We start from the raw sequence: 24,354 nt of genomic DNA on the forward strand, positions 1-24,354 counted from the left end.
CCACTTGTGATTCACAACAGCTGGTATTCAGAGGCAAGCTCTGGAGGTAGATAAAACCAGTGGCGGATCATATGCCCACGCTACCCAGGGCAGGCACACTCCTGAGGGGGGCAGGGCATGCTACCGGGGGTCACGGGGCGCAGAGGGTGCCCTCCCAGGCACGGGATAGCTGGTCAGGTGCATGGAGCAGCACACGCGCCCTGCAGCTGGGGGGTGGAGCGAGCCACCCACGGGGGGCAGAGTAAGCTGCCGGTGGCGGACATTCGGCGCGCCACCTGCCCGCGACTCCCAAGCCTCTCCCAACTCCAGAGCTGTCAAAACGATCCGTCGAGGGAAGATGGAGAGCTGCGCCGCTTTCCCAGTGGCCTTCTCCCTTGACATTTTGGCATTTCATGACTCAGGGAGGCTTGGGAGTCGCAAGCGGGCGGCACACCAAATGTCACCCCCCTCAGGGATGACACCTGGGTCGGACCACCCCCACCTTCCTCCGCCACTGGATGGAACAGACATCATGGCTAGCAGCCACTGACAGCTTTGTCTTCCTCTGTAAATTTATCAACTCCTCCTTGGTGGTCATCACTGCCTCTCATGGGAGCAAATTCCATATCTAAACTATGTGCTGTGTGAAGAAGTAAGGTTCCCCCTGCACTTTTAAACATGTACCTCTTGCATTTAACGCTTCTGGAGCTTTTAGCTGGAGGGTTATGTTGTTGTGATAAACAGCCAGGTTGCCTAGTTCCTTAACTCCTCCCTTGCCTGACTCCACGTTCCAGGTCACGGGGAGGGACATATTAAGCATGCTTCATCCAGGTGAGGCCATGTCTGTCAGGGAGTTTGAGTGCCGCGGTGGGGAGGTGGTGTTACTCATTGTTTTGGAAGGAGCGAGGCATGAAGAATGTGAGCGAGCTTCCTCGAGGATGGAAAATATCCAGGGCCAGAGCTACCCCACCAAAGCGGCAGGCATGTTCAAGAAAAGGGTCTTTTTGGAGGCGTTTTGTGAAGGGAGAGGAGACTTCAGTTTCTGTGATGTTCCTGAGGAGCTACCAAGGCAGAAAGAAGGTCAGATGGGCAGCTGGGAGATGGGTGTGAGTGTGTGTTTGGTTGCTCTGTTTCATCATTTCCCTGAAATGCTGTCTTCAGTGTATCTGGGCCTATAATCCCATCAACCCCAGTTAGCATAACTTATGGCAGCTGTGGTCTTCATGTATCTGGAGAGCAGCATTTTGGGGGATGCTTCTCTACCTTGGATTTGAGACTCTGGGTTTGAATCCCCATACTGCTTAAATCCAGCTTGAGCCTTCTGTGGATTGTCCCAAACAGTTATGTGAACATCTGCCCGCCCCCCTGCAAATAAAAAATGGGGAAGGTAATTTCTGTTGGACCTTGGAAAGAGCTTCCAGCTCTGCTACTCAGAAAAGCCCTTAAATGCTTTTCTATCAGCTGTTGGGGTAGGAACTTGGGGGAGGAGACCCCTGTCCTCAGCACAATGGTGGACAGTCTCATCAAGTGCCCAGCAAGGGCGGAGAGGATTATGTTGGGAAGCTTAGCGCAGAGAGCAAGAATGGCTGATTGGCTAGGGCAGGATTGGACCCGTTCTGCTTCTTACATAGGTCTGGTGCCGGAAGCCTTCAAAACCTCTATTCTGTTTTGGGAGTTGGCTGCTAGCACAGCTCCAGCTCTTAGCCCACCAAGAGTTTACAGTTCTCAGCATTGACAGTGGGGAAGTGGAAGGGGGTGGCTATTCATCCTTCAGTTCTCCATTTATTTTACCCTAAGGCTGGTTAGGTTTTATCGGCCTTTCCAGTGACTTCTGTCACCCTCCCGCAAGTCGTCTGGTGTAGAGCCAATCAAAAAGGGGTATGATTGAGAGATGTTCTTTTGTCTGAAACTCCCTCCTGAATTAGCGTGAATGAGCTGAGACCTGGACATGGATCTCCTCTGTGGGCAGAAAGCTGATCAAGATCTAGCAATAAATCTCTTGGTGATTTGAAGTAGATCAGCAACTATTCTGAGCAGTGCTATTTTTCTAGGAAAAGAGGTGCCAGAACTCACCACAAACATCTCCCTTGTTCTCTGATTATGGCAGTGGTGCCCACCTGAGAGGTGCCAGAACTGAGTTCTGATGAGTTCCAACTCAAAAAAATCCCCTGATTTTGGCTAATTTGTTTTGGTCCCTCTAGACTGGTGTGGGGTTTTTGTGTGTGGATCTATTCTTTTATGAAATGTTATTGGCACAATAATAGCACATTAGTGGTGGATTTATACTGGACCATCCACACATCACCATCCACTGGTTGGCATCTCTAGGTGGGTGAGAGTGCCTTCTCGAACAATAAAAACCAATTAAGAAGACCGTGCATGCAGCCCAGCAGAAGCTGGTTGCAAATTATATCCCACCCACCACCACATTAACCTTCATCTCAAAAGCCACCCCATTACATCACAAGAGGCTTCCATCCATGACGTCACCAGAGCCCACCCTAGGTCTCAGGTTTGGGCCCTGAAATCTCACTGTCTGGGATGCTCCTGATGTGATAACCCTATTCCTTACATTGGTTGTGCTATTTCTGTCCAAAGGGGTACTCTTGAGCTATACAGCATAATGAAACCAAGACAGAAAGGATAAACTGGAACATCTGTGGGTTTATTGATTTAATTTTCTTAAGTGAGAAAATTAGGAGGAAGAAGAAATCTTTTTTTAAAAAAAAAAAAAAAAACACCAAATCCATTGTGGCAATATAAAAAAACACCTTAGGAAAACTATTAAGGAGAGGTTGCAGAGTATTCTCAAAAGGTCGCAGAATAATGGCAGCGTCAAGCTTTTGTTCACACAATAAGGTTAAGGCTGAGACTATGATGCAGTCACAACTCTCCCTTGAAGATAAATGGATCATATACGCAAGGCACAGCATAAACTTCATGACGCAACCTGTTAAGTTGCCAAGCATTGTTTTGACTTTGTTTTATAGGGCTCAGACTGCAAAGTGTTGGCCTGGGTCATTTGATCTCATGGAGATCTTTGGGGCCCTAGTGGAGTCTCTAGGACAGGGGTGGGAAATCTTAGGACTGGAGGCCCGATGTGGCCCTCCATGCCTCTCTTTTTGGTCCTTGGGACTCTCCCCAGGCCACACTCCTCAACAGTCCTGCTCTGCAACCTCCTGGAGTGCTTTTGGCATGGGTGGATTGTGTCCTTGAACCATGACAATACTGCTTAATCTGCATGGTTCAGCTGAGGAGGAGCAGTGTGATAATAATAATAAAAAGAGTAATAATTTTTTATTTATACCCCGCCCTTCCCGGTTCAGGAAACCAGGCTCAGGGTGACTAGCAACAAATTTAAAATACTCAATTGATGCTAAAATAAAACATAACACACAAAAAAGCTTAAAATATGATATAAAGCATAAATAACAATAAAATCAAGAATCAAAAATCAATTTAGGGGGGAAATCCATCCAATAAACATTAGATGATCACCAGGGCTAGCTGGCTAAATTAGTCCCACTTGGGACAGCGAGGAGACCAGGGGAGAACCAGCTATGGGATCCCAGAGCGGGCAATCTTCACAAAAAGGGGAGGGGGAGGGAAGGAAGGGGAACAAAAGGTCAGGCCAGGTTCAAATTGAAAGCCAGGCAGAATAGTTCTGTCTTACAGGCCCTGTAGAAGGAAGTTAAATCATTCTGGGCTCTGGTCTCATGGGACAGAGCATTCCACCAGGTCGGAGCCATCACTGAGAAGGCCCTGGCCCTGGTGGAGGATAATCTAACTTCCTTATGGTGCGGGACCTCTAAACTATGATTATTCATAGACCTTAAGGTCCTTTGCGGGGCATACCAGGAGAGGTGGTCCTGTAAGTACGAGGGCCCTAAGCCACAAAGAGCTTTAAAGGTCAAAATCAGCACCTTAAACCTGACCTGATACTCCACCGGAAGCCGGTGCAACTGGTAAAGCACTGGGTGAATATGCTCCCATGGCAGAGACCCCGTGAGGAGCCTCACTGCAGCATTCTGCACCCGCTGGAGTTTCTGGGACAGTTTCAAGGGCAGCCCTGCGTAGAGTGAACTACAGTAGTCAAGCCTGGAGGTGACCGTCGCATGGATCACTGTGGCCAGGTCGGGGCGGGAAAGGTAAGGGACCAACTGCTTAATGTGGCGAAGGTGGGAAAATGTCGCCTTAGCTGTTGCTGTAACCTGCGCCTCCTGTGTAGTGGTTAGAATGTCAGATAAGGACTTGGTAGAACAGGATTCAAATCCCCACTCAGACGTGAAGCTCTACCCTACAGCACAGGGTTTTGTGGGGCTTAAATGGGAGGGGGGGGCTAGGAAAAAGTGGCACAAAGTGACATCTCTTGGGGTCAACCCCCAGTGGCTCTAATAGCACACAGCACAGTTTTATGTCTGTGTGTATGTGCCTGCCTGCCTGCCTGCCTGCCTGCCACAGATGACGTGAGATTCCTCTCTCCATGCCTGGAGGCCAAAGACATTCCTCAACATCAGCTGTTCTGCTAGCAAAGGCTTTCTGGATTTCCCAGCAAAAGGGGAGGGGAGTGGCTATGAAAACTTAACACATTCAGCATTCAGGGACACCTCAGGTGAAAGTCTGCTAAGTTGAACTGGTGTTATCAGGAAGGATGCAAAGGGATTGTGCTTTGGCTGCATGCTTGCCATACATTTAAACCCTGCGGTTTCCCACAAAGTATCCTGGGAGCTGTAGTTTCCCCCCTCATGAAGCTGCACTCCCCAGCAACTTCAGTTCCCAGGATCCATCAGATTGAAATAAGCAAGAGTGGGACCAGCCCTTGCCTTTTGAGATATGATTTGTTTATTTATGTGCCGTGTAATTGCCAAGGTGACTTCTAAACTTTGCTCAGTTGTTCTAAGAAACCAAAAGATCAGTGGTTAAAACCAGCGCAGTTGATTCAGAATGCTATCCGACTGTATCCAAACATAGATAAAAAACTGTGTCTTGATCTCAGGAACGATCACACAAAACTTGGTTAAAATCAGTGCGGTTCTGAAAGGTTCAGTCTCACATCTCAATTCAAAATGGTGTCTAATGGTTCTCTCCTCGTGTCATCCCGAGAACAACCACCCTGTGAGGTAGGTTAGGATGAGAGAGGCAGTGACTGGCCTGAGGGAACCCACTGAGCTTCGTGGCCGAGGGAGGAAGATTTGAACCCTGGTCTCTCCCATGTCTTAGTCCAACTCTCCAACCACTACACTATATTGGCTCTTTTTTCAGTTTGTTCCCATCTCACCTCTGATGCTAAACTGTACTGCATATGGTGTGCAGGACAGCTGTGGCATGGCTTCTCTGAAGCTGCCTTGCGGACCAAGTGCAGAAGCCTGGCAGGCCTGAGATTCACCATAGCTGATCTACTGATTAAATCCATTAAAGCCTGGAAGCCTAGTCATTAGAGGTGTTAAACGAGGAATTTAGCTGCTGGCTGTGCTCTCCAAATCAGCATCTTTACAGCCTCCTAGAGATTCCCTACCACCACCTGCAAACCAACTGATCTTATTGTGCACAAGGGGGCCGTATCCTGCATTGTAGTGTGCTCCATCAGCACAGCAACTTTGCATGTGGCTGTCTCCATGGAGACAGTAAGTGGTACTCGCCTGGCGGATGGAGGGGAACTGGGGAAACCCAAAGCCGTCTGCATTTTTTTCTTTCCTGGAGCTGAAGAAGCAGCAGCAGCAGCAGCCACTGCCGATGTCTGTAAGATATTTTGGTGCTGGTTGGCTTTGGATGTGGGTGGGTAAAAAGCCCCCCCTCCTCCAGCAAGTGCTAATCATGCTTCTGAATCCCTGAGAAAAACCTAATGTGTTCCCCCCCTTCTTTAATGGTCGTTATCTGTTTGTTTTGCATTGCTAATTGGTGTCTGTACCTATTAAGAGGCCAGCCAGCATTGTGTAAGGTCTTGATTGCAGATTAATTTTGCATGCATATTCTGGACAGCATGGCAGTTTTCCATTGGGGATTATGACTTGGAGTGGACTAGCAGATCTATTTGGTTTCCCACTCACCCTCCACCCCCTTCCTCTGCCCTTGAGAAAGGCCCAGTTCACACACAAATGCACATCACTCAGCAACCTACTGACGGTTGAGCGTGTGAATGGTCTCCCACTTTTGTGGGAGATCCAAAACTCCACCCATTGTCATATAATCATAGATTGTAGAATTTGCAGGGACCCCAGGAACCATCAAGACGACCCCTATGCAATTCAGGAATCACATCTAAAGACTCCCTGAAAGATGGACACCTAACCTCTGTTTCATAGTCTCCAATGAAGAGAAAGTCTGTTCCACTGTGGAAAGTGTCTTGCCACCAGGAAGCTCTTCCTAATGTTTACTTAGAATCTCTTGTCATTTGAATCTCTTGGTTCAGCTGGAACCTCTGGTAGCTGTGGAACCACCATAGAGAATGACCTTTCCCTTGTTGGCCACCCAACCACACCAACCTAGGGGATGGGCAGACTGGGAGACCATCTGAAACAGAACTTAAGGTGCAAGCAGGATGGTGTGGGAGCAGGTGCTCTCTGTGATGGTTGGTACCCGTTGCGAGGGAGGTAGGGCAGAAGGCAGGGAGCCCAACAGTAGGCGACACCAGGGCCAATGGCAGGCAGAGCCAACTAGTTCTAGTTTTCTCCCCATCCTCTTTCCTCCTGAGAAGTTCAAGGGACAACACTTACACTAAGGAGGAGGAAGCTGATAGGCAGGGCCACCCCCTGGACTGGTTGTAAGAAAGAAAGCAGGCAGGTGGGGGCTGGCTGAGAGCAGACTAAGGTTGGTGGGGCAGTTCCCTCAGTTGTCCTAATAGACCAGCCTCCACTCCAATGAATGGATTGGGCCCATTAATATACTATACAAAAGGTTTGTTGCTAACCAAACTGTTTACCATGCAGAACAGTGGTTATAACAGAATAGTGACTGAGTGGATTCCGTGCCCAACTACATCTTTTTATAGCATGTTCAGGTCAGACAATGAAAAACAAATTTGCCAATGGCACTGCTTGGCTCCTGGACAGGATTATGTTCTATCCCCTTCCTACTGACCCACCTTGGAAGAAGGATGCTTAGAGCCCCCAGACAATTCAGAAGGGGTGGGGATTTCCTCAGAACAAGTGCCCCTTGTTGCTTTTGGCCAAGTTTGTTTCCATAGCCCCCTTGCTTAAAAACCTTTTGATTCTGCCCTCTGACACGAGAGTATGTAACAGGGAGAGGAAACAGCCTGTGGATCATAACAATGCATTTGATGACGGAAATCCGGCAACATTCTCATTAAGACTGCAGTCCTATACAACCACTTTACCTGGGAGTTAGTCCCACTGAAACACAATAGGAATCGCTTCTGAGCAAACAAATTGCGCTTTCAAATTGTGGGGAGGCATAATCAGTAGTTGGGATCAGAATTCCCGTTCTGGAACATGCACTAGGCAAGTCACTCTCTCAGCCTCAGTTTCCCAGCTGGGAAATGGGTATGCCAATTACCTATTGTGGTCTAGTGGTTAGAAAGCCAAGTCTGTAGTGGATAACATCGAGTACGAATCTTGAGAATCGCGAGTGGGGAGACTGCTGTTGCACTTGGCCCCTGCTGGTTGGTCACTGCGAAGGCAGGATGCTATCCTCTGTGAGTTTCTGGCCCAATCCAGCAGGGAATTTCTTAGTTCTATCTCCTCTGTATACCAAATGTAGAGAACTGCAAATAGGAATAACACTGTTGCAGTCAGGTTCTGCTTGCAGTCTTCTCATTGGGGGCACCTGGTTGGCTAGTGTAAGAACAGGATGCTGGACTAGGTAGCCCATTGGCCTGATCCAGCAGCCAGGCCGGTCTTCTTATGTTCATGGTTAATGGTCTGGGATGATGGGAGTTGTAGCCAAAGGTGGACAAATATGTCAATTTCAGCTTCTCCTTTTTGCAATCTTAAGCTGAGATCGCCACGTTTTTGCATCAGTTTGTGAATTCATTATTTTCTAAAACTGCCAGCATTTCAGTGCAATTTCTCTTAATAAACATGTTGCAAGTGATTTCTCCTAATGCAGCTGGTGTGTAGGGACCCGTTAGTGAGTCATAGCCTGATCCAAGGCTGGGCACAGCAGGAGCATTGCCACCATGCAAATATATGGTGGAAGATTAATAAATGGGTCTCCAAATACATGTTTGGGTTAGAAGTGGGTCCTAGGTCTGAAAAGGTTGATGACTGCTGCCTTAATATACTGCATTTTATATGTTATTTTAACTAATATAGTCAATTCTATGTCACTTTCCCCTAAGATGAGGCATTTTTGTAAACATTCTTCGGTTGGCAAACCACACTGCAAAATTTGGAAGAGTGTGAATTCTGAAGGGTTGCTGAGGTTTGGTTTGGTTTGCATATTATTTGAGAAACTGTGAATCATTGTAGCTTATTAAAATTCAAACTGAACTGAATGTATCCCTAGCCATAATCTGGCAACATCTGGAGGGCGATCAGTTCCTTCATCCCTGCTTGAGACCGAACGATGAAGGCATCTGTGCCATTTGCAAATGCAGTGCGTGTTTACAAAACTGGGTGCAAATAACACGTACAATTTTTTTTGGTGGACAATGCACCGTATTCGGGAATCTCCCTGGCCTTGAACAGGTATGAATTATTCAATCTTCTCCTCTCCCCACTCACCATGGTGCCCTTGGGATCTAAGGATGTGATTCTTTGGAAAACAATAAAAGGATGCACTGCAGAGAATGGAGGGGGCCGCGGGTGATGGTGGCTGCGTCGACCACCCCTCCCCTCGACCCCCTTTCCAGCTCTCCTGCTTTTGCCTGCAACGGAGGACTGCGGGGAAACCGCTGGGTCTGTTGCCGCAGACTTCCAACAGCCAACTGAAGGCGGGGGGGACACCCAAACCTGTTGTGCCTTTGGAGGAGACATTGCAACGTCTTGGTGCGATGCAAGTGCCAGGCATGTAGATGAGTATAGGGAGCTGCATGCAGTAGGCGCTTGAGCGGTAGCAGAGCGAAGGGACGGCAGGGCAGCCGGGAAGTGGGTGTGAGACGAAAGGGGAGCACCCTACACGCTTTGCCCAGAGAGGGGGCTCTCCCTCTCTCTCTGCGTGTGTGTGTGTGTTTGTCTTTGCGCCTGAACACGCACACGGAAACCTCTCCCTGCTGACTCCCCTTTGATTTGCCAAGGAGAGGAAATAAGAGGAAACCTTCGCTTGCAGCAGTTACAGACACAGCATCTCGTTGATGAAGATGCTTCCACGGCAGTAAGGGTATCAGCTGCAGGGACCCGGAGGACTTTGGCTGGAGAAAAGCCAGAACTCTGGGAGGTGGACAGGAGGAGGAGGAGGAGGAGAGTCTCTCACCCTGCTGGAAGATGGAGGCCAAACCTTTGTTCAATATGCAGAAGGCGCTTGTGCAGCCCTTCCAGATGTGCATGCTGGATATTCCCCTGAGCGTGCAGGACGACGACGTGAGTATTGCCCACGTGCTAGGTGGGGGAGCTTTGGGGTGGTAGTGGCGGCAGAGTTTGGGCTGCAGAGACTCTGGATGCTTTGGGGTGGCAAAGGGCTCGTTTCACTGCCTGGTTTTCTTTCTGTCTCAGAGGGTTCCTGGGTTCTAATAGTTGAATCTTGAAGCTGAATGTTGAAAGATTCAAGGCAGATCAAAGAAAGGACTTCTTCAGACAGTTGTAGAACTCGCTCCCACAGGAGGCAGTGATGGCCATAAACTTGGGTGGCTTTAAAAGAGGACTGGACAAATTCATGGAGGAGAGGGGCTATTGAAAGCTGCTGTTCACAATGGCTGTCCACCGTTAGATGCAGCAGTGCTTCTGAATGCCAGTTCCTGGAAACCACAGGAGGGGTGAGGGCTCTTGCACTCAGATCCTGCTTGCTGGTTTCCTATGGGCATCTGGCTGGCAGCTGTGAGAACAGGGTGCTGGACTGGATGGGCCATTGGCCAGATGCACATGGCTTATGAATTTTGGGTGGAGTGATGGAAAATCAAAATTTCATATACATATTGGTGGATGTGCATCATGCTCTTGGGCAAAAGAAATTCCCTCTCAGTTAGATCCACCTCCCGCTCCATTTGCCTTGCTCTGATGCCCCATGCAGCATTTGCCCAAAGCTCCTTGCCTCTTGGCCAACGTTAACTTAGAAAATTACCAAGAAGCTCTGAGGGGTAGCATGGACCTCTGTAACAGCGGGTGTCGTTCTGCTTTGAAGTGCTGTCGTATGAGAGATATGGCTTTACTCTCTTAGAAAAGAAAGGAAAGAAAGCCACTGGAAAGGTTTCTTCAAGAGCTTCCTAGGTTTGTAGTCACTACCTGAAGTGTGCCGTAGATTATGGAAACCACGAATGTGCCTTGCACCAAGTCAAACCCTCATTGGTCTGCCTAGCTCAGTCTCTTGATAGCTGTCACTGGTAGTGCCCACTCAAGTGTCAGACGGGGGGGTCTTTCCCAGACCTAGAGATGCCATTGGTGATTGAACCTGCAAAGCAGATGCTCTATCATGGAATACAGCCCCTTGCCCTAACAATAGTGAGGTTCCAGTCCTCATGTTTCTGAAACTGAGAGCTGATTTAAGTAGGAAGCTGCCTTATACCAAGTCAGTTACTTCCAGCCCCAGATCTATCATGGTTATTAACTTGCAAAAATCCATGTCATTGTAATGGTGGGGACAGGTGTCAGGAGGTGGTAGTGGTGACAGAGGGAAACCATGCATTTCAGTAAACTTCGGGAAGGGGGAGTGCAATATGACTCCATGAGTGCTCTGCATAAACACACATAGTGTGCTTTTCAGGAAAGGCATTGCCAGCATCGGGGCAGGAGGAAGTGAATGTGTCCATTTCAGTTTCTCGTTTTTCCAATCTGAAATTCAGTTTTTGATTTTAAAAAACAAAACAAAACCCAGGGGCTACGATTCCTGCTTGTTCCACTTGCCAACCCTGCCTCCCCTCCAGCCCCTTTGCCAACTGTCTGTCCCCCAAACCCCCTCTTCATCCACTTCACCTACCCCCAACCTATCCCCTTACAGTTTCCCACAATCGCAACCCCTTTTGAAGGAGGGGAAAGTACTTTACAGTTTGCCAAACTGCTTTGTGGAGCACCTTCCCCACCTGTTAAAAAGCTCACTTGGGCCACCTGTAGTGCAACTGTAGCATGATGACAGCCTTACATTTTTATGTATACAGGAAGAAGAAGAAAATACTTTCATCAGCATTTTAATGTGAATTCTTCCTTTTTTGTATGGAATTTTACTGAATACAGGTAACTCGCAATTCAGCTTTACACACATGGCAAAAAAGGAGGTAGCAGAAAGAGGGTGGGTGTCCAGGAAAAAAGACTTTGGCATTAGCAGTCCCACCCGCTATTGAACCCAATGTGTTTTGACTTTGTGCAATTCTGTCTTTACGTGCTATCCTCAGCATGTAACACTCATTTGCCTGTAAACACATTTTTGCATGGCATTTCCCCAAATATGACATTGCTACTTTTAATAATGTATGCTTTTTTAATGCACACTTTACTTTACCATGTGCATTTTTTAAATGCATGACATGACTGGACAACAGCATTGCAAAATTCAGAGAAGGAATTTCAAAGGATGACTGTATGTTCTGATTCATGTATTGTTTTGGCAGGTGAGAATTAGAATGGAAGCGAATATCCATGCACCTATTCAGAGGGAGGGCAATTATTCTTGCCCTCTCTCTGAATTGGCTCTGTAAAAATACCATGTGAAATCTGGCAAGCAGCCAATGCAGGACAAGATCAGTTTTGGCACAGCGCATATGAAAACCTTTGACTTTTGGTGTGGCTGTACAGAGTTCCCTGGGAAGAGGGGTTTATTGTTAAACCACCCTGGGAATTGTAGCTCTGTGTGAGGAGGGAATAGCTGGTCTCCTAACATTTCTAAGCACCCTGTACAAACTACAAGGGTCTTAGGGTTATTTTGGGGTGGCACGGGGGGGGGGGGGGAGTGTGAAGCCATGACTCTTTAAAGTGGTATGATACTTCTCTAAATGTATTATGCAGGTGAGGCCTGTGTTTTGCTACGAGGGTCCTCCTTTAATAGATGAAATTAGAGGAGTGAGAGAAATATGCAGGCAGAAGGAGCTAAATTCAATGTCTGGCATCTCCAGTTCACTGGAAAGGGCAACAGGGACACCCCATACACCCACTTCCAGTTAGAATAGATGACAGTGAGCCAGATGAGAAAATAGTGTGACGTCATAAAAGGAAGCATCCTATTCTTGCAGAAGCACTTCATCATGCAAGGGTGGGGAAAGCTGGCAGGACAAACAGAGGAGAAACATCAGGTCTAGGGGCCAGTGTGGTCATCAAGGCCTCTCTCTCTGGCTTTTTGGGACTGTCTATAGGCCATGCCCCCTCTGGAGCCACACCCCTCACCTGCTTCATAAATTCACATTATTTGCTCCACTCACTTTTGCCTCTGGCCCTGCTGACCACTAGCAAGTGGCCCCTGGAAGGATGCATGCCTGGATGGAAGGTAGAGAGAAAGCTGTGTGTGCAGAAATTTACATATTGTACAAGAATTTAAAAATCGCATTAGCTGTTTGGCCCACATGTGCCTTCTGTTCTGGCCTGCCACAGGTCATGTGGCCCCTGGGTGGTTGTCCACAAAGGAATATGGCCCTTAGGCATGCAAAATGTCCCAGTTTCCATCCCCAACAGCATCTCCAGGCCCAGGGGTGGGAGAGACTCCTCCCCAAATCCTGCAGAGCTGCTGCCAGACAGTGTTGACAGTACTGAGCTAGATGAGCTGATCAGTTTAACTCAGTATAAGACTGGTTCATATTTGTTTAGAACCATGAGGTCTGGAACCTTATGTTATTTTTGGAGGAGGTCTGTAATTTAGTGGCAGAGCAGAAGGTTTGATCCCCAGTGGCGTTTGCAGGTAGGGCTGGGAAAGAGATACCTTGTCTGGAAATCCTAAGGAGCTGCTGCCAGTAAGTGTACAGAATACTGAACTAGAATGGTCTTAAAAAGGTAAAGGTACCCCTGCCCGTACGGGCCAGTCTTGACAGACTCTGGGGTTGTGCGCCCATCTCACTTAAGAGGCCAGGGGCCAGCGCTGTCCGGAGACACTTCCGGGTCACGTGGCCAGCGTGACATCGCTGCTCTGGCGAGCCAGAGCCGCACACGGAAACGCCGTTTACCTTCCCGCTGGTAAGCGGTCCCTATTTATCTACTTGCACCCGGAGGTGCTTTCGAACTGCTAGGTTGGCAGGCGCTGGGACCAAGCAGCGGGAGCGCACCCCGCCGCAGGGATTCGAACCGCCGACCTTTCGATCGGCAAGCCCTAGGCGCTGAGGCTTTAACCCACAGCGCCACCTGCGTCCCTTAGAATGGTCTTACTCTATCTATAAAGAAGCTTCCTATGTCCTTCTGCAATTCATGCTTTTCCCTCCCCCGCCCGCCCTGCTCTGTAAGACAAAAACATAATGCATAACAGCATGACATCACTAAAAGCCCAACAAAGAGTTAATCGTCCCATAACTCCCTGTTTTGGAGACAGGGTGGTTCAAGCCCTAAGCCACCCAAAGGGCTATCAAACACCACACAATGAAACTGTTACTATAAATAAAAGCAACTTTTACAAAAGCTATCATTAGCAATACCTCTTGGGCTCTGGCTGGCTGAGATCATGGCAGCTGGGAGGATACCTGGCAAGTTGCTGATGACAGCACACCTGTCTGGCTTCAGTGTGGCTTGGCTATGCCTTTCTTACCACAACATTGGATGGTCTTGCTGCCATAACAAAGTGCTGCGGCTTTCTACACAGATAGATAGCTAGAGCCAGAGACCATCCTTTTGGTTTGGGATCAGAATGTGCTGGGTGGTATATTTACAGCATGTAAATTCACAGTCAAGTAGGGCAAGATCATCATTAGTTTGTGGGATGTTAATTCTCACCCAGCAAAACTCTGGAGCCAGTTAAGCCTGGTTCAGTGCCGGAGCCCACAAATTAATGTTTACGTTTTCCAGGTAAACCATGCAGGCTTTAAGAGTCATTTGCCGAGGGCGAGCAGAAATTACCTCCAAGTGATCAGACAAGGGGATATTATGGTTCTATGAGAATAGCTGCTGCCAACCACTCACAAATTATTCCAGATTTCCATGTTGAATATACATGGATAAGTTCCATCTAAAGATGGTTGAGGAATCCAGCTTTCTGCATTCTGATGCTAACTGATCTGATCTGTGCCTGCTGAGCAGATCAAAACCTACCTTATTACTTCACATATATTTCACATTCCTCAAAAGTTCCAATGCTCAGAGTATCTCAAAATAAATATTAAAAATGCATATCTTGAAAGAGAATGTATGGATAACTTGCATGCATGGGTCCACACATAAACACCAAATCACATAAATCCAGGAACACCCGGAAACACACAGCCCTACCACCAAGAAGGAGGGCTCTGGGAATCTTGTGGGAGGTAAGTGAGAAGCCTCACTTACTGGGCTTTGAGAAGGAGGTGCAAAGGCTCTAGGACAGGGGTCGGCAAAGTTTGCCTCACCTGGGCTGGTTCACTCCTGCGGAGATCGCTCTGTGGGCTGGATCGCATCTGCGCAGATGCGGTTTTTGGCATCTCTGCGATTTTTGATGCCTGATTATGTGCAGACACAATTTCCAACACTATGCAAGCGAGTCCCCGCTCCGCACTGTGCCGGTTCAGCACAGCATGTGGGGACTTGCCAAGCGGGTGGCTCGGTTCAGTAGTGGCTCGTGGACCATATAAACGACCCCCGTGGGCAGCCTGTGGCCCACTGGCCACAGGTTGCCGACCCCTGCTCTAGGACCCTCCCAGACCCTCATATCACCTTCCCAAAACCAGGTCCGCAAAGCGCTGCCTAAAGGAGCATGAGATTTGCGTTACCTGTATTCACACACACATTTTTCTAAGGATTATTTTTAAAATGCAGATTAATGTGGAACGTGGAATGAGACCAACCTTTGGTTGAACTAATGCCAAAAGCTGGAATGAGGCTCTTTGCTTCATCCATAGTCCCATTCTTCCACATGATGAGGCTGGTAGAATGCCCCAGAAAGAGAAAACGGTAACAGCTACACCCTGAATCATAAGGGCATCAAAAAAGCCTGGCTGCTGGATCAGGCCAAACACCCATCTGGTCCAGCATCCTGTTCTCACGGTAGCCAACCAGATGCCCCAAAGGGAAACCTGCAAGCAGCAGCACTCTCCCCACTTGTGATTCCCAGCAACTGGAATTCAGTGACTGGCTATCTCTGATAGTGCAGGCAGAAGACAGCCATCCTGGCTGTTCAGGATGGGAAGGATAAGGGAAGAAAGAGAGAGAGAGAGAGAGAGAGAGAGAGAGAGAGAGAGTGTGTGCATTCTTTGGGAATCAACCCTGACAAAGTTGGTGTTGCAGAGACAGGATTTGACATGAATCCTTCCATCCTGAGCTGGTGGAAGTTGTAACTTGCTTCGCTGCGCTCCCAATAATAGGTGATTATACAACTGTTGTACAAAGATGTGAGAGGACAAGATAGCAGGAAGGGGGACGGGGAGGAGGAAGAAATGAGTGGTGAAGCCAGGAAGAGATCGTCTTTTCTCGGCAAAGCCAGCACCACTAGAGTGCTGTCTCAGCAAGGAGCTCTCTGCCAGCTGCTGATTCACCCTGCCATGTCATGCTCCTTAGTTCCTGGAACCTTTTGGGAACATTGCTATGAATCTCTCTTTTTTTCTCTCTCCCTCTCTCTCGTAATGAGATGTTAACTTTTTGAGATTGTATTAATTATTTGTGGGATTTATTTACTTTTTGTTTAAGGCCATGTTCACAGCCTGTACTTAAAGCACGACGATGTTGCTTTAAACAGTCATGGCTTCCTTCAAAGGATTCTGGGAGCTGTGGTTTATTAATGGTACTGGCAGTTGTTAGGTGGTCCCCTGTTCCCCCTGCCAGAGCCATAGTTCTCAGAGTTCCCTGTGAAGGGGGATTGGCTGTTAAATTGCTCTGGAAATTGTAGCTCTGGGAGCGGAGGAGGGGTCTCCAAACAACCCTCAGGACTTAAGGCGGGGTGGGGGGGAGCAAGCCATGACTGTTTACATTTAAAGCTCCATGATACCACATTAAAGTGCAAATGTTATCTTATTCAAAGCTCTTTTTTAAAAGGAAAAAAAAGCATCAGTATTCACCATGAAGTAAGTGCCACATTTTTAACATGGGGGGGGGGAGGTGCCAGTACTGTTATCCTTTAGTACCCCCCAAAAAAGCACTGGCCCTATTGATAGAAAAGCAGAACACAGATATTAAACAAAAGCAAACTTCTACACACACACACACACACACACACACACACACACACACAGTCCTTTCTATCTTTCATCAAAGGAAGCAGGAATCCTTATCAAAGTTTAAGAGCACATTCCAGCCAGGCAAACACACTCAAGGAAGATATGGCTTGGGGAAGTTCCAGGGGCTAGACAGAGAAACTTGGAGAGCCAGATTTGGCCCTCTGGATCAGAGGTTCTTCACTCCTGCATTATTTCATTCAGGTAGGTACATAATGGATTGTGGGCAGTACAAAGCAAAAGGCCCATGGAGCCACACCCAAGGCCACATCAGATCCAGAAGCAACTCATGTGACATTTGTTATTAGTGGAGCTATCCAATGTGGGCAGGGTTGATATTTTGTGGGCAGAATTATATGTGGACAGGGATCCAGCCAATTTCTGGCAGAAGCGCTTCCCATGCCACATGCCATCCAATTGTATCTCGCAAGGCAGAGAGGGAAATTGAAGGGTGTAAAGAAGAGGAAGATGTCACAGGAGGTGAAAGACTGTTTTAAAATACACACAAACCAGCATAGGAATCTACCTTGTAAGTCTGTTGGTGCATCTAGCTCAGTATTCCCTTCACCGATTGGCAGCAGCGTCAGATGGGTCTCCCCCAGCCCTATTTGGAGATGCTGGGAATTGAACCTGGGACCTTCTGCATGCAAAGCAGATGCTCTGCCACTGAGCTACGGCCCTTCCTTCAGCAAAGCATGAGTTATTTTAGATTTTCGTGCTACTTTCCTCCTCGTGCAGGCAAGAGGGAGTGGCAAAATAATTGGGGTGGCCTGGAATCTTGTGGATTTGCTCTCTGGCTGTACTTCAAAGGGCAATTTTTATCAAAAACTCATTCATCCTACATGTCTCTCCCCCCCTCCCCCGCTTGAAACAGTGGCCAAGCTTGGGAGAGAGTAGTTAGGAGAGTTCCCTGATCCAATAACTTGTTAAGGCAATGGATCTGGGTTTAATCTTGTTGAAGTCAGTGGACTAAGCTGCTTTAAATCCTAAAACTGGGGCTTATCTCCTTTGTGGAATCACCTAGAGGAGAGCGCCCAACTTTGGCCTGATTTTAGTAACTGTTTAAGGCTACATACACACCAAATATTTAAAGATTTCTCTCTCTCATAATCCTGGGAACTGTAGTATATTAAGAGTGCTGGAGATTATAGTTCTGCAAGGGGTGAACTGTACTTCCTAGGATTCTTGAGGTGTGTGTGCTTTAAATGTGTATGTTGCCTAAGACAGTTCAGATCAGTGTATACAGTATAAAAATTCAGAATGTCAACTTTCTTGAGATAACAGAAAAGAAATGGTAAAATTTGATACAGGGAAGGGAGCCTATGATAACACATAATTCCTAGGCAATCATACATAGGAGTCATTTTGTATGTCTCTAAACAGAGACATTCTTCCATCTCATTTATGTGTTTATTTATAGCTCACCTTTTTCTCTAAGGAGCCCAAGGCGGCATGCAAAGTCCTCCCTCTCAATCCCCACAACCACCCTGTGAGGTAGGTTAGGCCGAGAGAGGTAGTAACTTGCCCAAGGTCACCCAGTGAGCTTCATAGCGGAGTGGAAATTTGAACCCTGATATCCCAGGTCCTAGTCTGACACTAACCGCCACATCCCAGTGCTAGGGAATGCTACTGTCTAAGGCAGGGGTAGGCAAACTAAGGCCCGGGGGTCGGATGCGGCCCAATCGCCTTCTCAATTTGGACCGCGGACAGTCCGGGAATCAGCATGCTTTTACATAAGTAGAATGTGCCCTTTTATTTAAAATGCATCTCTGGGTTATTTGTGGGGCATAGGAATTCATTCACTCCCCCCCCCCAATAGTCCGCCCCTCCCCCAAAGTCTGAGGGACAGTGGACCGGCCCCCTGCTTTAAAAGTTTGTTGACCCCTGCTCTAGACCAGGGGTCGGCAACCTAAGGCCCATGGGCCACACACAGCCCACGGGGGTCGTTTAACCAGCCTACAAGCCGCCCCTGAACCAAGCAGGCGGCTCAGCGAGTCCCCCCACATTGCACTAAACCGGCACCGTGCGGAGCGGGGACTTGCTTTTGTGGCGCTGAAAATCATGCCTGCGCATGCACAGATGCCGAAAATCACATCTGTGCAGGCGCAGGAAATCGTGGGTGCGCACGCGATCTGGCCCACGTAGGGATGTCTGCTTAAGTGAACTGGCCCAGACAAGGTCAACCTTGCCAACCCCTGGTCTAAGGTTAGGAATGGGGGGCTGGTGACCATCCTCTCTAACCATTGCAGGCGCAGATGGGAATTGGAATCCATTATCCAACCTTGCTTTTGCCCACAGACACCTATGCCACAACAAACCCAATCAGTCTCTAAGGTGAGCACCTTGTTAGAGACCCCAGCAAGACGCAGACTAGGGGAGAGGGTCTCTAGATCCTTCAGTAGCTGTAGGGATTAGCTGCTGGCAGATCGCCTTGCTGAGGGCCCCTTCCCATTGTCCTCTTGGAATCTGCAAACACAGGGAAAAACAATGGAGAGATTTCCTGCCTTCATCTCAGCAGGCTGCAAGTTTCAAGATCAATCATCATTACTCAAGCGGCAGCTTGGTTAACTCTTTGCCTTCCCAACTCTTAACTCTGGTGAGTCAGTACCTCACTAAGAACAGCCTTGCAGCTAGATCTAGCCCAGTATCCTGTTCTTGTAGTGTGCATCCAGTTCCCTGTGGGAAACCAGTGGTTTGGCCTTTCTAGAGGAGCGGCTTGTTTTTCGATACATTCATTTGGCATTTATCAACATACAAACAGTAAACATAGATAAGCAGACCGTGGAAAAACGAGAGGGAAATAATAGTACACAGGCTCGGCGGGAAATCCCGAGGTCTGCAGAAGAAGAAAAAATGTAGACGGGGAGAAACAGAAGGGGTCTCTCTCACACACAGCCATAAGACGCGTGCTCCGCAACCACAGAATGCTGGAGGGGCGAGGGGAACTAGGAAATACGGGAGTGGAATACAATGGAATGGAGCATCTTGGAAGAGGCACGACTGGCTGGCTGGTACTAACGCTGAACGAGGGCATCCCACGTTGTAACATTTGGTTGAAGTTCCTATTTGTTGTTAATAATTAGTAACAATAAGAATAATGCCAAGCAGTTAACAACAACAACAACAACACATGCTTCCAGTAGGGTTGTCCTCATAGCTGTCAACATTTCCCTTTTTTTAAGGGAAATTCCCTTATTCTAAATAGGATTCCCCGCAAGAAAAGGGAAAAGTTGGTTGTCCTATTAGTCTGCTGCAGATCAAGTAACAAACAGCCGTGTTGTACCTTTAACGACATCCAGATTTATTGTTAGCATCGTCTTTCTGTGGCTTAAGAATCCAGGCTTCTCTGAGATGTGAAATCTTATCCTTAGTCTCACGGTTATAGTGGGGGGGGGGGGGGGAGAAATTGCAAATAGCAGGCCTGCTTTTTCTTTATTTAAGAACTGCTTATCTTGTATACACTTGAGCTTTGCCTACACGTGTCACGGGCCTCCCCTCCGTTGCATCTGATGGCCTTTCGGCCCCTCTGTTTACCCTCCATCCTACTTCCCAATAAACCCGTGTCTATTTGCCAAGCCACAGTGATAACCCTTCAATTCATCTGCGCGCAAAGCAGCCGCCGCAATAAATCCTTGAGCCTTTTAAAGTGCCACAGCTTCTGTGAGTGAACGAGTGAGGTTGTGGTTAATACTAATATTAGGATTATAAACGTTTCTCTCTCTCTCTCTGCAAAATAATAATAATAAAGTTCCAGCGGCGCTCTCCTTCTCGGCCTGCAGAGGGCACGCCTCTGCTTTCTTTCCTAGCCTCTTCCAAGCGGGAGGGGAATGAGAAGAGGAAAAGCCTCTAGGCTCTGGTTCCGCTTTCGCTTGCCTCCCTAGCATCACCACACCGCCTTTTCAATCTTGCTCTCTCACTCTATCTCCACCCCTTTCCAAGCGGGTGACATAAGGGCTTGTGAGTGGGCGGATCAAATTTCCCCAGTGTGGAGAATGATGACTGAGAAGGAGCCGCTTTGCTGCTGAGCTCCAGGCGTAAAAGCGCAAAGAACGCGCGCTCTCTCCCAAGCCCAAGGTGCGCGTAGTTTGGAGAGGGGACCCTCCGAGCTCGTGAACTGGCGCCCCTCCTCCTTTAGCTCAGTATAATGGAAAGTTAGCAGGAGTTGAACCCTCTATTCTCGCCGCTCCATGGTGAACCTCATGTGGTCAGAGCTCCTGCAGGATGAACGCCCCAAAGCAGCCGCTGCCGCAGCCACCGCAGGAGGCGGCGGCGGCGGACGCGGCGGCATCCTCAGCCCGGAGAAAATGTTCGAAGGCTCCCGCCGGTTCCGGAGCTTGTGGGACGGGGTGAAGCTGGAAGTGGCGGCCGAGAGCACCAGCCCCGTCGTCTTGCACAGTTTCACGCAGCTGGATCCGGACCTGCCCCCGCTGGAGGTAAAGCCCAAAGTGTTGGGGGTGTGGGGAGCCCCATGCGCCGCGGGGATGGAGGTGGCGGGTTGATTACACGGCGTGTCTCGCTCTCTTTGCATGAATTTCAGGTAAAAGAAATTCCGCCTGTGCGTGCTTACTCGGGAGTAAGCCTCCGCTCAATGGGGCGTGCGCCCAAGCAAAAGCGTGCAGAGGCTTGTAGTAACGGGCTCCCAACCAGACGACTAGTTCTCTTCCCTCCGCCGTGTTTCCAAGACATGTTTAATTTAGGGGTGAAGCCTGACCGCATCTCTCTTCGCTTTTTTATACCGCGACCGCAAACTCCCAAGTTTTCTAGTTCTGGTGTTATAGTGGGCACGCGGAAGGGTGAATGTCGCGCTGGGGGTCCCACCAACAAAGCTGTTTGAAAGTAGCTTCTCTAGGAGGCGCCTTACTTTTTGTCTTTCGACTGGTAATTTAGGTCCGTTTCTGATTCCACTCCATATACATACATTTAAAACCTATTTGAAGCAGCTGGCTGCTCACAAAGAATCCTGAAGATTGTAGTTTAAGGATGCTGGGAATTGTAGCTTGGCGAGGTTCTCGGGATTCTTTGCAGGAGTGTTGGATGGGCTTTAAATTTATGGTGTTAATCTGTTTCTTTACTGGTGTGCATGAGTGAGTATATGGGTCATTCTCTGCCTCTTTCCCCATTTCATCCTAACAACAACCCTGTGAGGCAGGTTAAGTGGACTGCAACTTCTTTTCACACTACTCCTTGTTTTACTCACACCACAAAACGATGGTGCTTCCAATTTAGATTGCATTATTGAAAGATTTGGCAGATTTCAGAGGTAGTTTCGGTGGCTTTTTGCCATGACAGTAGTGGGTACTTCCAGATTGGGGTGTGCTGTGTGTGTTAATATAGCCACTCCACTTACATTGGATATTGAAAATAGGCCACTAGCAACAGGGTTTTATTTTGCTGTATAGGAATTCCCATGGAAAAGTAACTCTAAATTAATGGGGGGTGGGGGGGAGAGATACAGGTTAGTATTTTTAGGCCAACAGTGTTTTGAGCATGCTGTGAAAAATGTGCATGTATAAGGAGCACTGATCCCATAATATGTACAATAAAATGCAGCATTCATGGTAGTATACCATTGATTATTATATGGCGAGAACACTATTTTGCATGCAGAAGGTCTCTGGTTCAATCCCTGCAATCCCTAGGAGAGATTCCTGGTCTGAAATCTCAGAGTTGCTTCTAGTCAGTGTAGACAATACTGAACTAAATTGTCCAGTGGTTGAACTCTGTATACAGTATCATCTTATGATGTTCTCAGTGAGAGAGCATCTGCTTTGCATACAGAAAGTCCCAGGATCAAACCCTGGCATCTGGGATGGCTGGGAATAACCACCTACCTAAAGCCCTGGAGAGCTGCTGCCAGTCAGTGCAGACGATACTGAGTTAGGTTTACCAGTGGTCTGACTCTGGATATTCAGAATGATGAGGACTATAATCTTACTCTGTTCTTAGGAGGAAAGGCTGTTGCCCATTGGTAGAGCAGCTGGTTTGCATGCAGAAGGTCCCAAGTTCATTCTCCAAGTAAGGTTGGCAAAATGTCCCCTGCCTGAAATCCTGGACAGCTGCTGCCAGTCAGAGTAGACAGTATTGAACTAGATAAACCAACGATCTGATTCTGAACAAGGGAAACATTCCATGTTCCTGTCCTGTACAATGTCACCTGAAATTGCGGCACATCATACAAATAGGGTGGGGGCACTTTCTTTACATTTGGGTTTCGGGTTTTAAAAGAATGAGGGAGGATATGATGGAACTTCGTAACCTTATGAATGAATCAGTGAACAAATGATGTACGTAGTACAGGCAACTCCCCATTTACATGGGGGTTAGCCACCGTGCGTTTAATTGAAATTGTGTATATTGGGAACGCTATTGAAAAAGTCTGCAGACACCCTGGAAGCCCTTGAAAAACTTTAAAAAACAAAAAAATCAATTAAATCCACTACAGTCGCTCTTTCCAAACCTCCTTGCTCAAACTCCCAACTCTCCACAGGCCAAAGGTTGGTGCAAAGGCTCTTGGGATTGCTAGATGCTATTTTCTTTCCATTTTCACACACTTTAAGGATAATTTTTGCCCCTTTTGTGCTGTTTTCAAGACTGCTGCAGTGTGCGCATGCGCTGTTGCCTTGAATGCGTGTAAATGGGGAGTTGCCTGTATAGAAAATGACTTAACATTTGAACTTGCTCATGGATTTTATTTTATTTGTAATAAGCTCAGTCGGTATGAAAGTGAAGTCTTTCCTATTAACTTGGGAAGCTGCCTTTTACCGACTATATCTAGTTCCTTGGTTAATGTAGCTCATTATTGTCTGCACTGGCTGGCAGCAGCTCTCCAGGGTTTCAGGCAGGGAGTCCCTCCAGGCCCTACTTGGAGATGTTGGGAACTGAACTTTCTGCATGCAAAGCAGATGCTCTACCACTGAGCTACAGAAATTCCCCTTTACAAAAAGCACAATTGGTTTATCTCTGTCTCTCTCTAATAAAAACATAAGGCTGTCATCATGCAGCTCCCACTGGAGGATTTGTAATGCCATATCACAACCCTCAATTTGCATGAATTTCAGGTAAAAGTGAAGACAGTGAAACTATAATTCCCATGGTTTTTTAAATATATAGAGAGAGGTGCTTAAATGTGTGGTGTGTGTGCAGCAAAAGGGTCACTGGCCAGGCAGATGATCTTTGTTGTTCCCTTTCCATCTTCCACAGATATCTGCAATTCCCTCCTGCTCACATGATCGCTTTGGGCTCAACTGGTCAGGCAATTATCTGTGTGGCTGGCAAGCTGCCAGGTTTGAGCATCTATTAGGAGAGGCGCTCTCTGTGGCGAGAAGCGCAGATCTGGCGCCTTTAAAGGATTTAATGAATGATAGCGAGCTTCCTGTTGCGAACCATTTTTGTGCCTTCTGTTCTCTTTGGAGCTGCTTGCCTAAAGCTCTCCGACCTCGCCAGGGATTTGGAGAGAGCCTGTAGCATCTTCTTCCAATGCAGAGAAAATCCTTTGCTGGGTGGGTCATGACTTATGTCCAAACATCTGTATCCATCAACTGTGGGAGCACCAGAGTCTCTCTGACATTCCATTACAGGACAGTCGAGGCCCCTGTCAATAGCTCAGTGTACTTTGTGTAGTTCAGCTGTAGAGCATCTGCTATGCATGCAGAAGGTCCCGGGTCAATTTTTGGCATCCCCAGGTAAAGCGGGGAAGGTCTCCTGCTTGAAGCACTTGAGAGCCACTGCCTGCCAATGTAGACAGTACTGAGATAGATGGACCAATGATCAGATCCTATTTAATTCAGCCTGTTTAATTCTTCAAAACAGTAAGAATTAGAATCTTACTTTATTTTTAGGGGATAGGCCATAGCTCAGTAGTAGGACACATTCTTTGCATGCAGACGGTCTTGGGCTCAATGCCTGGCATCCCCGTGTTAGGCTGGGATGGTTGCCTGCTTGCAACTGGAGAGCTGCTGCCAGCCAGTGTAAAACAGTGCTTACAGCAGGTCTCTTCCTCTGACACTGATGCTATATTAAAT

At 47.8% G+C, this 24,354-nt stretch overlaps 1 protein-coding gene across 5 annotated transcripts in view; it reads left to right on the top strand.

Annotated features, from left to right (window-relative positions):
- Positions 1–24,354, top strand: part of RALGDS (ral guanine nucleotide dissociation stimulator) — a 91,296-nt gene that overhangs the window by 13,925 nt on the left and 53,017 nt on the right. For 2 of the 5 annotated variants that reach the window (XM_079961267.1, XM_079961269.1), the window contains exon 1: positions 20,233–20,766. The exons of 1 other annotated variant lie outside the window; for it this stretch is intronic. In XM_079961267.1, coding sequence (XP_079817393.1) covers positions 20,521–20,766 — 246 coding nt within the window. In that variant the 5' untranslated portion in view covers positions 20,233–20,520. Of the gene's footprint in view, positions 1–700; positions 1,060–9,054; positions 9,456–20,232; positions 20,767–24,354 lie in introns of those variants that run through there. 2 more of the 5 variants (XM_079961268.1, XM_079961270.1) reach the window with 2 other exon arrangements.

This window comes from Podarcis cretensis, assembly GCF_951804945.1.
Source record: "Podarcis cretensis genome assembly, chromosome: Z".
NCBI classification, from domain to species: Eukaryota; Metazoa; Chordata; class Lepidosauria; order Squamata; family Lacertidae; genus Podarcis; species Podarcis cretensis.